This window comes from Mus musculus, chromosome 6, assembly GCF_000001635.26.
Source record: "Mus musculus strain C57BL/6J chromosome 6, GRCm38.p6 C57BL/6J".
Classification (NCBI taxonomy): Eukaryota; Metazoa; Chordata; class Mammalia; order Rodentia; family Muridae; genus Mus; species Mus musculus.
Window position 1 is genome coordinate 41,106,555 of NC_000072.6, and position 13,406 is coordinate 41,119,960.

At 40.5% G+C, this 13,406-nt stretch overlaps 1 pseudogene, 3 gene segments (V, D, J or C) and 1 further gene; all 5 read left to right on the forward strand.

The window, feature by feature from the left end:
• Tcrb (T cell receptor beta chain) overlaps positions 1-13,406 on the forward strand; it is a 667,076-nt gene that overhangs the window by 215,259 nt on the left and 438,411 nt on the right.
• Trbv11 (T cell receptor beta variable 11) lies at positions 251-749 on the forward strand (annotated as a pseudogene). Its single transcript is given in 2 exon segments — positions 251-304; positions 482-749. Coding segments are annotated over 2 exon segments (322 nt in total).
• Positions 7,013-7,513, forward strand: Trbv12-1 (T cell receptor beta, variable 12-1). The segment is given in 2 exon segments: positions 7,013-7,091; positions 7,221-7,513. Coding segments are annotated over 2 exon segments (372 nt in total).
• On the forward strand, positions 9,482-9,914 carry Trbv13-1 (T cell receptor beta, variable 13-1). The segment is given in 2 exon segments: positions 9,482-9,524; positions 9,621-9,914. Coding segments are annotated over 2 exon segments (337 nt in total).
• On the forward strand, positions 12,310-12,810 carry Trbv12-2 (T cell receptor beta, variable 12-2). The segment is given in 2 exon segments: positions 12,310-12,388; positions 12,518-12,810. Coding segments are annotated over 2 exon segments (372 nt in total).

The following is a 13,406-nucleotide window of genomic DNA, read 5'->3' on the forward strand; positions in this document are numbered from 1 at the left end:
GCACCATTCCATTTCTATCTTATAGCATTTCCTACAATGCCAGTACTTTACTTCTATCCTCCAAGCAGCCTTATTGATACAGGATAAAATGACAAACCTCAAACTCTGGTATCCTAGGCTTGATATTAGATAGTTCTGAAGCTCATTGATGTCACTGTGAGAACAACCCTGTGGGTACAATGGATACCTGTATTTACTCTCTGTTGCTCACAGGGACTCTGATCTAGATAGTTATCATCCTCTGCAAACCATGCCACGGACACCAGGCACTTCTGATATGTGGCCTCTCACTTCCTAGGGGCAGGTGAATCCTCAGAATATCATGAAGTTCTACTGTCTGTCTGTCTGTCTGTCTGTCTGTCTGTCTGTCTGTCTCTCTCTCTCTCTCTCTCTCTCTCTCTCTCTCTCTCTCTCTGTGTGTGTGTGTGTGTGTGTGTGTGTGTGTGTGTGTGTGTGTGTGTGTAAAAATATATATTCCCAGTCTCCTACTCATAGGATCACCAAAAAGTGAAAGGATGTATGTTTCAGGGTGATCTAATTTCAGGACACAATCCCCTTTACTGGTATCGACAGATCTTGGGGCAAGAGCCATGGTTTCTAACTTATTTACAGAATGGAGCTCCACCAGACAAATCAGGATTTCCTAGTCATCACTTTACTGTTGAGAGGCTTGAAGGATCCTACTCTATTCTGAAGACCCAGACTGTGAAGCGGGACTCGACAGAGCACCTCTCTTTCAGTGGCTTAGCCACAACGTACCACAGGCACCTTCTGTTCACAAACCTCAGATGCTTAGCCCTCTTCATTGCTGTCCTAAATTCTGAAGAAATGAGTTGTCTGGTTCTTCAACATCAAAGGGAGCAAGTAATAACGACAAACAGATGCTTTCTTACAAAATTGCGAATTTGCATTGTATTTACACAATCCAGGTCTCAATGTCACTAACTCAGTCTACACTATGCTAAGCAGTGGCCCAGCCAAAGCAAAGCAATGTCAAGGCCAGCCTTAAAAAATATCATGGATTTTCTCTGAACCTTTTATATAATATATAATAAATATATAATATGCAATATATGGCACATGACATAAGACATATAGCATGTGACATATAATATATACTTTATGGTATATAGTATATAATATATAATGTGTAATATATAAATGATATATAAATAATATAAAACATATAACATGATATAAAATATATGGCATATTATATGTGATATATGATATGTGATATGTGGTATATACTATATGATAACATGATATATAATGATATATATGTATAGATATATACACACATTATATATATATGTATATATATGTATATATATGTGTATATATGTGTGTATATATATGTATATATATGTATGTATATATATATATATATATGTATGTATATATTGTAAGGACCAACAATTATCTGCCAAGATTTTCCATGATTTCTATTTTTCAGTGAATTGAGCACATTACGGAATAAAGCTATGCATGAGTGCACTCGTAAGAAAACTATGGTATCTAGGAACACAAAACATGAATATACTGTTTAGTATTAAAGAAAAAATTGCAGCTTTACAAAGAAGGAAGAAAATGGGGCTTATTACTAGGATAAAAATTAATCACAGGAAAGCAATCTATTTCTGACAAATTGACAATGACATTAAACAGTATAACTGCAACACATACCCTCACCAATTTATAAAAATGAGGGAGATATGCAACAATTCATACCAAACTTCCAGAAGTAAATATTGGAGTCTGTGATGAGAAATAGATGACTGTAATAGTAGATTGGGTCCTTTAGATAGAAGGGTTGATGAATATGAAGATGATATTCATAAGGAAACACAGAAAATGAGAGCAAGGTATAAGTGAAGCAAGGATAATGCCAATAGTCAAACATGCAATCTGAGTGTCCAATGAAAATTTTAATACATAAACTTCTTGAAACCTAGCTAGGAATCTACAACAATAATTTCAATATTCTACCTTTCTCAGCTTTATTTTCTTTAGACTAGTTTATTCTTCCAAGCGCTCAGAAGATGTCTCCATTGACAGTATCGTTAGTCAGTGCATCATGAAAATTCCCTTGGACTGAAGACTGTTTTGCCCAGGCCCACTCCTTCCGAAGGCATCTGATACCTAGTGAATAGTGTATGGACCCCTGCAGCACTATGGCAGGAATTAGAAATTCTTCTTTCTTAAATGAGTTTCTCTCTCAATGGCACAGATAATATTTGAGATTTTGCTGGGTAAACTGCAACTGGCAATCACTCTGATGTTTTCATGCCCACCACAGATGCCTGATTTTGAGAGTTCCCAGCCTCTTCCACACAGCCTGTCAGGTTACAGCCCAGTCAGTGTCTATAGCAGGTCACTATGGGGCACTGAGGAACCATCTAGTGAGCTTCTGGCTTCACATCAGTAGGTGGATGCAGGCAGAGCTTTGGTTTGGAGGCACAATAGGGTATTAGCTGTGGAACCAGAAACAGTTCTGGCTCAGGAGGCAATCATCTTTGCACACACACTGTGCACCACTAGAGGGAGAAATAACTGTAGACTTGAACTGTAGTTTTGGTGATCTAAAGCCTCCGGAGCTAGGTGGAAAAAAGAAAGCAAAGGCTTTGATGTTCATTTCCCTGATGACTAAGGATGTTGAACATTTCTTTAGGTGCTTCTTGGCCAGTTGGTATTCCTCAGCTGGGAATTCTCTGTTTAGCTCTGTACTTCATTTTTAATAGGGTTATTTGGTTCTCTAGAGTTTAACATCTCGAGTTCTTTGTATATATTGAATATTAGCCCTCGATCAGATGTAGGGTTGGTAAGGATCTTTTCCCAATCTCTTGGCTGCCATTTTTCCTATTGACAGTGTCCTTAGCCTTACAGAAGCTTTGCAATTTTATGAAGTCCTGTTTGTCAATTCTTGATATTAGAGCATAGGCTATTGGTGTTCTCTTGAGGAAAATTTCCCCTGTGCCCATGTGCTTGAGGCTCTTCCCCACTTTCTTTTCTATTATTTTCAGTATATCTGATTTTATGTAGAGGTCCTTGATCCACTTGGACTTGAGCTTTGTACAAGGTGTTAAGAATGGATCCATTTGCATTCTGAGATTCCACCTCACACCAGTCAGAATGGCTAAGATCAAAAATTCAGGTGATAGCAGATGCTGGCAAGAATGAAGAGAAAGAGGAACACTCCTCCATTGCTGGTGGGATTGCAAGCAGGTACAGTCACTCAAGAAATGAGTTTGTTGGTTCTTCAGAAAATTGGGCCTAGTACTACCTGAGGACGCAGCTATACCACTCCTGAGTATATAACCAGAAGATGCTCCAACATGTAATAAGGACACAACTATGTTCATAGCAGCCTTATTTATAATAGCCAGAAGCTGGAAAGAACTCAGATGTCCTTCAGCAGAGGAATGGATAAAGAAAATGTGGTCCATTTACACAATGGAGTATTACTCAGCTATTAAAAATGATGAACTCATAAAGCGTTTAGGCAAATCAACAGAACTAGAAAATATCCTGAATGAGGTAACCCAATCACAAAAGAACACACATGATATTCACTCACTGATAAGTGGATATTAGCCCAGAAGTTCAGAATAGCCAAGAAACAATTCACAGACCACCTGAAGCTCAAGAAGAAGGAAGACCAGTGTGGATAATTCTGTCCTTCTTAGAATGGGAATCAAAATACCCATGGAAGGAGATACAGAGACAAAATTTGGAGCAGAAACTGAAGGAAAGGTCCCTCAGAGACTGCCCCACCTGGGGATCCATCCCATATACAGTCATCAAACCCAGACACTATTGTGGATGCCAACAGTGCTTACTGACAGGAGGAGCCTGATATAGCTGTCTCCTGAGAGGCTCTGCCAGTGCCTGACAAATACAAAAGTGGATGCTGATAGCCATCCATTGGACTGAGCACAGGGTCCCCAATGAAGAAGCTAGAGAAAGAATCGAAGGAGCTGAAGGGATTTGCAGTCCCACAGAAGGAACAACAATATGAACCAACCAGTACCTCCAGATCTCCCAGGAACTAAATCACCAACCAAAGAGTACATAAGGAGGGACTTATGGCTCCAGCCACATATGTAGCAGAGGATGGCCTTGTGGGACATCAATTAGAGGAGAGGACCTTGGTCTTGTGAAAGCTTGATGCCCCAGTGTAGGGGAATCCTAGGACTCGAGAGGGAGTGGGTGGGTTAGTAAGCGGGGACAGGGGGGATGAGATTGGGGGTGTTGGAAGGGAAATGGTGGAAAATTACAGCCACATCAGAAACCCTTCATAGTACATTTTCTGACAAATAACACTTCTTTTAGATACCAATATACCTTAATTACTTGAGATCTTTTCCTTTAAGTACCTTTGGAGGGTCCAGTTATTAATACTCACATTTATTCACTTTTCTCATTTTGAAAATCATCTCTGTCTCTCTTTTACCCTTTAAGGATTGTAATGAAGTAGATAGTAACAAAATATCTGCACATTGATGGTTACAGGGAGTGCATATTTGTTTACCCTCTTCAATGAGTCTTAACATAAATTCACGATTAATAGTCAAAATGCTATGCAAGTTAACGAACGTCAACCCTGGGGATGTGAAATGAAAGCAAAGTGAATATCTAAAGTGATACCCTTATCTAGAAACTTCTATTTTCCTTTTCACAAGCTGAGATATAAAATGATGACGACAAGTGGGGAAGAATGAATTGTTTGGGAGAAAACTGTAAATGGTCATTGGAAAATGAGTGATAGACTTTTGTGTAGTCTATCTAGGAGGCTTCTGGTGTCTCCTCACATAAGTCAACTAATCATTCCTGGTTGGTGGGACTTCTGGGAAAGAAATTTCATATTTCTTTTGGGGAATCGGTGCTTAGTCTACTAGGGGAAGCTGAGAGAAAGATTTTTCTTCACTTGCTTTCCCCCAAGCACTTTTTAGTTCAGAAGAAGCAGAAACAAAGTAGAGTATTGGACAGTCATTTTCTGAATTCCATCTGTGTTTTCATATTTATTGTCCCATGATATTGTACAATGTTTATGTACTGTAGAACCATCACCATCACGGCTTTCCCAAGAAGTTTTCATCTTTAAACTCTAAATAGGAACTATTCTTCCCTCAGAGCCTTCATCTTGTCTATTTTAGGAAGTGTATGTTAGAATTGAAGTTTTTTCTCTTTGTGCCTGATTTCTTTCACTTTGCATATGTCTTATATGTGTAATATGTAAGAACTAGACTTATGTCAATACCTCATTGTAATAAAGCTGCACACTTTTCTACCTCACATTCACTTTATGGACTTTTAAGTTCTGACTATATCTATGTTTTATATCTATCTTTTCAAAGCCTACAAAGAGCAATAAAATTGCTAAAAATTTCTCTGACTTTTGTTTCTCAGTGACACAAGGCACATTGCTTAACAAATCTATGAATGTATTAATAAGGAAACCATGGTATCTTACTTCCTCAAACATAAAATGTACAGTTTTACATCTCAAAAAAGATTACAACTTTGCAAAGAAGGAAGTAAATAGGACTCATCACTAGGAGAAAAATTAATCACTAGAAACAAACTTGTTTCTGACAAGTCAGCTACTATGACATTTAACTGTGTAACTGTAGCACATACCTCAACCTGTCTGTAAAAATGAGGGAGACATGCAAAGATCCAACTCATGCTTCCAGAGTAGAAACTGCAGAGTCTGTGATGAGCAATAACTCACTGTAAGTAACAGTAGACTGGATGACCCAGAAGGATGAATTAATGAATTTGAAAATGATGCTGAAAGGAAAACACAGAGGAAATGAGAATAAGATATAAGTGAGGTGAAGATACACTGGTGGTGAAATATGCACTCAGTGGGGCTGGAGAGATGGCTCAGTGGTTAAGGGCACTGACTGCTCTTCAGAATGGTCCTGAGTTCAAATCCCAGCAATCACATGGTGGCTCACAACCATCCATCAAAAGGTCTGACTCCCTCTTCTGGAGTGTCTGAAGACAGCTACAGTGTACTTACATATAATAAATAAATACATTTAAAAAAGAATGTTTATTTAAAAATACAATCAGGAATTGCAACATAAATTTTAATATTTAAGTTTCCTCAAAGGCTATCCAGCTGTCTGCAACAACAATTCCAAAATTCTACCTTCTCAGCTTTCTCCCCCCCCCCCTTTTTTTTTTGGTCTGGTTTATTTTTCCAAATGTCCAGAGGCTTCTTCTTCACTGACAGCAGCTACCATCTGGCCTTCTGGGTATTTGCTTCGACTAAAGCCTTTATTTACTAGTTCCAACCACTTCCAGGGGCAGCTGATACCTAACAATTAGTTTAATGACAACGGGCAAAATTTGAGATTTCAGCAAGTACCTGGTACTGTCAACATCTTTGTGATGTTTTCTGAACCACCACTGATGCTAGATTTGTTGAGAGCTTCAATCCTCTACCTCTCAGCCTGTAGCGGTACAGTCCAGTGATTGCACAGCTGATCACTAGGTGGCGCTGTGGACCCACTGGCATTTCTTCAAAAGTGACTGCAAAGAGAACTCTGGTTTTGGAGCCCACAGTAGGGTATTGTCTGTGGAACCAGATATAGTGATGGCTCCGGAGACCCAGAACAGAGCAGGGAATGACATCATATTTGCAAAACCACTGTGCATCAGCAAAGGTGGCTTTAAACTGTAGTTTTGGCAATCTAAAACCATCTAGAGCTAGGAAAAGGGAGGAAAGCAACTTCCTCAGAGAAAAACATGAAGGGGATTTCCCATCCCCAGCCCTATTTATTCAGTACAGTCATCTCTCCATCCACTAAGCAGGCTGAGCCTAAAGCACAGAAGGGCATAGCCAACACTGTATACCCAAGAGTACAGAGAGCCCATGGGAGTCAGCAAGATCGCTGACCTCAGAACCTGACATCATAGGCAGTAAGATGAAAGGAGGAAAGAGAAAGGAGGAGCCGACTCTCACTTTCTCACCAAGAGGACCAGCATCCTGAGAAGAAGCATGTCTAACACTGTCCTCGCTGATTCTGCCTGGGGCATCACCCTGCTATCTTGGGTTACTGTCTTTCTCTTGGGAACAAGTAAGCCCTGAGTGCTGGCAGGACTGCACCTAAGCTCCTTTATTGCTGCTGCTGCTGCTGCTGCTGCTGCTGCTGCTGCTGCATAGACCTACCCTTTCTCTAGATCACCCCTGTCTCCTTCCTCCCCAGGTTCAGCAGATTCTGGGGTTGTCCAGTCTCCAAGACACATAATCAAAGAAAAGGGAGGAAGGTCCGTTCTGACGTGTATTCCCATCTCTGGACATAGCAATGTGGTCTGGTACCAGCAGACTCTGGGGAAGGAATTAAAGTTCCTTATTCAGCATTATGAAAAGGTGGAGAGAGACAAAGGATTCCTACCCAGCAGATTCTCAGTCCAACAGTTTGATGACTATCACTCTGAAATGAACATGAGTGCCTTGGAACTGGAGGACTCTGCTATGTACTTCTGTGCCAGCTCTCTCCACAGCCTTACAAAGCTACTGGCTTTCTGTAACTTAATCTTTCTGTTTCAGCTGGCAATATACTAGGAAGGGGTTGGGCAATGCCACGAAGGCTTCACCATAGCCCAGAAATGATTTTATCTCTATACTAATCCCCCTATGGTCTACTGGAGCTAACATAGATATTCCTAACACTGAGGTTGAGGTTGGCCTCAAGCCTGCCAGATGTTCTTACCTCTCTGCCAGTACATTTCAGCTCCTAGACAGTTGCAGGAAACCTTATTCTGTGCTGGGGTGTTACCCTAGGGCATGCATTTTATGACTAGGGTAGATATTAACATGCCTGTTTTGGAGACGAAGATTTTTATACATTTTAATAGGACTCAGAATTGAAAGATACACCTCTTTGCCCTCAAAGTAATCATTTGGAATCTCCTTGCTGTTCCCCAGTTTAGGCAAAAATATAATGGAGTATCTTGGTCTCTTGTATTACAGGATATGCTGAGCTTAGTTTGTGTGTGGTGGGATCCTGACAGCTTATAGCTGTATTATATTAAGCCAGATAAGGTTTATCTTGAAAGTCAAGACGAAGCTTAATTTTCAACAAAGAGAAAGTTGCTACTCAACCAATTAAACTATAAATTAAAAAGGAATAGTAAGAAGGTGTTCATGCAGATGGTTCTATCTCCAATGGAATAAGGGTATTTTCCAGAAAAATATCATTAGTGGTAGATCAGACATTATCTTGGAAATGTTCTTAAGAGCTATGAAATTTCATGTTCCATATTCCAACCGTCTAAGTCTAAAATAGAAATTGCTGTTTTCTTAACCTGACTCAACCATGACAATGGCTTCATTTGTTGATGGCTCTTGGTTTCTAAGGACTAGACAAGCTCTGAGCATGTAGGACAATGTCCTTTTTTGGAATGGCAAGACTCTGATACCAGCTTCATCATATGGGAGTTCTCTTGACCCCTTATATCTCTGCTTTTGGATGTGAGTCTTTCCTCACCAGGGCAGGGTTATATAAAGTGTCAATTAAAATCCCAACAGGATGAATGGACACAGAAAGAGGGCTTGATACCGAGATATTATCTATGTAGGGAGTAACTGAGAAATGCCTTACCTAGGAAGGAACCTGTACTGCCCTTGAGTAAAGAAAAGTGCTACATGTTAGCAAAGTTATGACAAAAGTGATACAAGAGCTTTTGGATGACTATGATAAAATTTCTTGGGACACTTCACACACCAGATGGGACTATCACTAGGCAAACCACTTACCCATATTACTAATGGGGATTTCCACTTGAGAGGAAACACAGGAACAAAGATGTGGGCCCACTCTCTATATAGCCTTACCTGAAACAAAGGGAGAATTTCTATGAATGAGGGCAAAGTGAAGGCTGGGCCTAGAATGCAGAGCTGTGTCCCTGAGTTGGTGTGCAAGATCTTAAAGCAATTGTTCACATTGTAATGAACTCAACCTTGATGCTTTATAAGCCACCGGGATGTCACATAGTTATTGTAGCCATAGACTGCACGGACACTATTATTCTTTGCCTAAATGGCAAAGTGAAGAATCAGAACAAATCTCACAGAATGCAGAATTTTGTCATAATGAAGCCGAGATTACAGAAGTACCAAAAATTAAAACAACATAAAATAAGGAATGGTATCCTATTAGGAATAAAATAAGCCTAATATGTTGATTAAAATCAAAGAAATAGTATACACAAGTATAAATACACAAGCCATAAATTCTTTCTGTTCTGAGATGATAATTTATGTCTTTACACTACAAATATTATTGTACAGTTCAACTATGGGATGATAATTAATAGTAGAATTGTCTGTAGAGAAGGGGTGTGGCGTGTTAACTGTGCAGCTCAAACATTTGTTGGAGACAGTGACATCACTAAGTCACTGAAAGCCCCAGCTCTAATTTCCCAAGCAGGGCTGGAACATACAAGAGCCTGACTTGGTCGCGAGATGGGCTCCAGGCTCTTTCTGGTCTTGAGCCTCCTGTGTACAAGTGAGTGCTGGTTAGCCCAAGTGTGCTTCTCTCCCCTGAATTCCCAAGTCTTTCTGCTCAGATGACATCATCAGGCTTTGTCTTTCTCTATCATAGAACACATGGAGGCTGCAGTCACCCAAAGCCCTAGAAACAAGGTGACAGTAACAGGAGGAAACGTGACATTGAGCTGTCGCCAGACTAATAGCCACAACTACATGTACTGGTATCGGCAGGACACTGGGCATGGGCTGAGGCTGATCCATTACTCATATGGTGCTGGCAACCTTCAAATAGGAGATGTCCCTGATGGGTACAAGGCCACCAGAACAACGCAAGAAGACTTCTTCCTCCTGCTGGAATTGGCTTCTCCCTCTCAGACATCTTTGTACTTCTGTGCCAGCAGTGATGCACAGTGATGTGTGGCTTCCTCCCCTTTGCACAGAAAGTGAATTAGGAAAACAAATTGCCTGTGTGCCTCAGGAAGTCCCTGCCTCTATAAGAGTCACTGAGATCTGAGAAACTAGGACTCTTGCAGGATGGGTTTCTAGCTGCCCGAAGGCCATTGTAACACCTTTTCAAGGATGGTTGTCTTATCCCCACTTCTTGTTTCTGCTTTCAAAGACAAAAATGAATTTTTAAGAAGACAGCATTTTTTTCTTTATAACAGTCCTGGTCATTCTGAAACTAGTATTGTAGACCAAGCTGGCCTAAAAGTCATAGAGATCTGTCTGCCTCTCTCTCTCTCTCTCTCTCTCTCTCTCTCTCTCTCCCTCTCTCCCTCTCTCCCTCTCCCCCCCCCCCTCTCTCTCTCTCTCTCTCTCTCATGATGTATTTAAAGGCTTGTGCAATCACATCTGGCTGAAAAATGAATCTTTAATTGGAATTCCTGGTGATGCTTTTGATAATCTCACAGCCATAGTTTCAGTCCCATTGGCCTTCAATTAACTCCCACCATTTTACAATCAAACTGAGTCACTTATATGATCTCATTCCAGCCGGTGTTTATTCTATAGGTCAGTAGCCTCTTCTTTTGTATAGAGCCCATAATGTTATGTGTCACTTTTCTTCACTCATTGGTGTCATCAGCTATTAATCAACATCCTCTGATGTTTTCTTCATCAGCTAATTTTATCTACATTTCAAGTACTTCTTCATATATGTTGTGGTATTTTCTATTCTGGAGATTTTTTTCCCTAGGACATTTCTTCTTCATGGAAGAACTTTATCTTTCCCTCTTGTTTCTAGATCTCTTCTCCCAGTGAAAATATATTTCAGGTTTGATTACTTTTACCTTCTTAAGGTTTCAATTTAATAACATTATTTCCTCATTTAGTTCTAACTCTAACATCTCACAAGTTTTGCTCCCCTTTCATATTCATAGCTTCTTTTTCTTATATTATTCTTATTGGTTTGTGTTTTGTATGTGTGGTATGAATAAATAAATGCAATCTACAAACTCTATTTAGTGTTAATTGATTGTATATTTTTAAAGCTACCCACTTGTGATTGGGCAACCATGTAGGGTATTCATTTTGGGGAAGAGTAATAGAGCTTCTCTCAGTAGTCTTTAATTGAAAAAAAAAAGCAGGCAGAACTACTATGCCAGATTTCAAAATATATATCATTCTTTTTCTATATCTTATTGAATTTACAAATAAAAATATCATATTCTCTTGTTACAATGTGTGAGTAACTTGTGCCACTCAGTGGTAACTGGAAAACTCCACCCAAGCCACACTGAATTTTATATAATGAGCAGTAAGAAAGAGTCAGAATGGAGTTTGGAGATTTGTATGATGGCTACCTTTCTGGCATCATGACAAACCTAAGAATGGAAATGAAGAAGGAATATTTTAATTTTTTCCTCAGTGTTTCTGATGTTTCTATGCATATATGGACCCATTGTTTTGGCCCTGTGGTGTTGCAGAACAGACTGGCAGAAAAAATGTGGCAGAGCTGAGCTGCCCATGACAAGAAGAAAGAGGAGTAAGGATAGATAGGTATGCAGATAGATAAATAGATAGATGATAGGTAGAAAGATAGAGATAGAGAGATAGAGAGACAGATGATAAATAGATCTTTTAATTGCATTGTGTTGTGGTTTTCTTTGGGTTTTGTCTGTTTTTGAAAAATGACGGTCCTTTCAAACTGTTCTCATTGCCATGGGCAAAATTTGACATTTGGGTGCATTAACAGGTACTGCAAACTGTGTTAAGGTTTCTGGAATACCCCAGAAGCCTTATTTTGAGAGCTCCCATCTCTATCATAGTCAGTAGCGATCCAATCCAGTGGCTGCACATTAGGGGGCGCTGCTGATCCACTTGTGAGCTGTGGGCAGTGCTAAACAAGATGGATGCAGTGCTTTGATATGCAGCCCGCAGAAGCTGTGGAACCAGAAACAACGCTGGCTTAAGAAGCACGGGGCTGGGAGGTAAAGCCTATCATCTATGCACACACACCGTGTGTCACCACAGGGAGCATGGATTGTAGACTTAAACTGTAGTCTTGGCAATCCAAAACCCTCTGAAGCTAGAAGAAGAGAAGAAAGCAACTGACTCAGAGAAAAACATGAAGAGGACTTTCCCACACCCAGCCCTATTTACTCAATACAGCCATCTCCCCTTCTATTGAGAAGGAAAAGGGCTGAGACTAGGTCCAGTACTACAGAGAGCCTATGGGAGTAACAGTATCAACAGATCACTGACCTCAGAATCTGACATCACAGGCAATGAGATGATAAGAGGAGAAAGGAGGAGCTGACTCCTGCTCTCTCACCAAAGAGACCAGTATCCTGAGAGGAAGCATGTCTAACACTGCCTTCCCTGACCCCGCCTGGAACACCACCCTGCTATCTTGGGTTGCTCTCTTTCTCCTGGGAACAAGTAAGTCCAGAGTGCTGGCAAGACTGCTCCTAAGCTCCTTCATTGCTGCTGCTGCTGCTGCTGCTGCTGCTGCTGCTGCACAGACCTACTCTTTCTCTAGACACTCACCCCTGTCTCCTTCCTCCCCAGGTTCAGCAAATTCTGGGGTTGTCCAGTCTCCAAGATACATAATCAAAGGAAAGGGAGAAAGGTCCATTCTAAAATGTATTCCCATCTCTGGACATCTCTCTGTGGCCTGGTATCAACAGACTCAGGGGCAGGAACTAAAGTTCTTCATTCAGCATTATGATAAAATGGAGAGAGATAAAGGAAACCTGCCCAGCAGATTCTCAGTCCAACAGTTTGATGACTATCACTCTGAGATGAACATGAGTGCCTTGGAGCTAGAGGACTCTGCCGTGTACTTCTGTGCCAGCTCTCTCCACAGCCTTACAGAGCTACTGGCTTTCTGTAACTTAATCTTTCTGTTCCAGCTGGTGATGTACTGGAGAGGGGTTGGGTGATGCCATTAAACCTTAGCCAAGGACCAGAAATGCTTCTAGCTTGTTACTAATCCTCTGACTGCCTAGCTAAGGACACACAGACCGTTCCTAAACATTGGCCTGGGCCAAGGCCCTTCAGCTACTCTCAGATCTCTACTAATACCTTCCAGCCCCTAGGCAATGGTAAGAAACTCTGCTCTGTCATTGATTATGGCCATAGGCAACATGCTTTAAGACAAGGATAGACATTATCATATCCATTTTCTCAGTGAGGACGTACATATACCACTTCAAGAAGGAATCAGTAGCTTATGAAATTTTCCAACATTTTTTGTTTAAGAACATAAACAATAAAATTGAAAGGTACATCTCTGTGCCTTCTACATCAAAGTTCTGAATTTTCTCGGTGTTACTCAGTTTGTGTAAAAAACATAGAAACTCATGTTTTTTGTTTTTTTGTATTCTCAGATCAGCTGAACTCGGGGTGTGTGTGTGTGTGTGTGTGTGTGTGTGTGTGTGTGTGTGTGTGTGTGTGT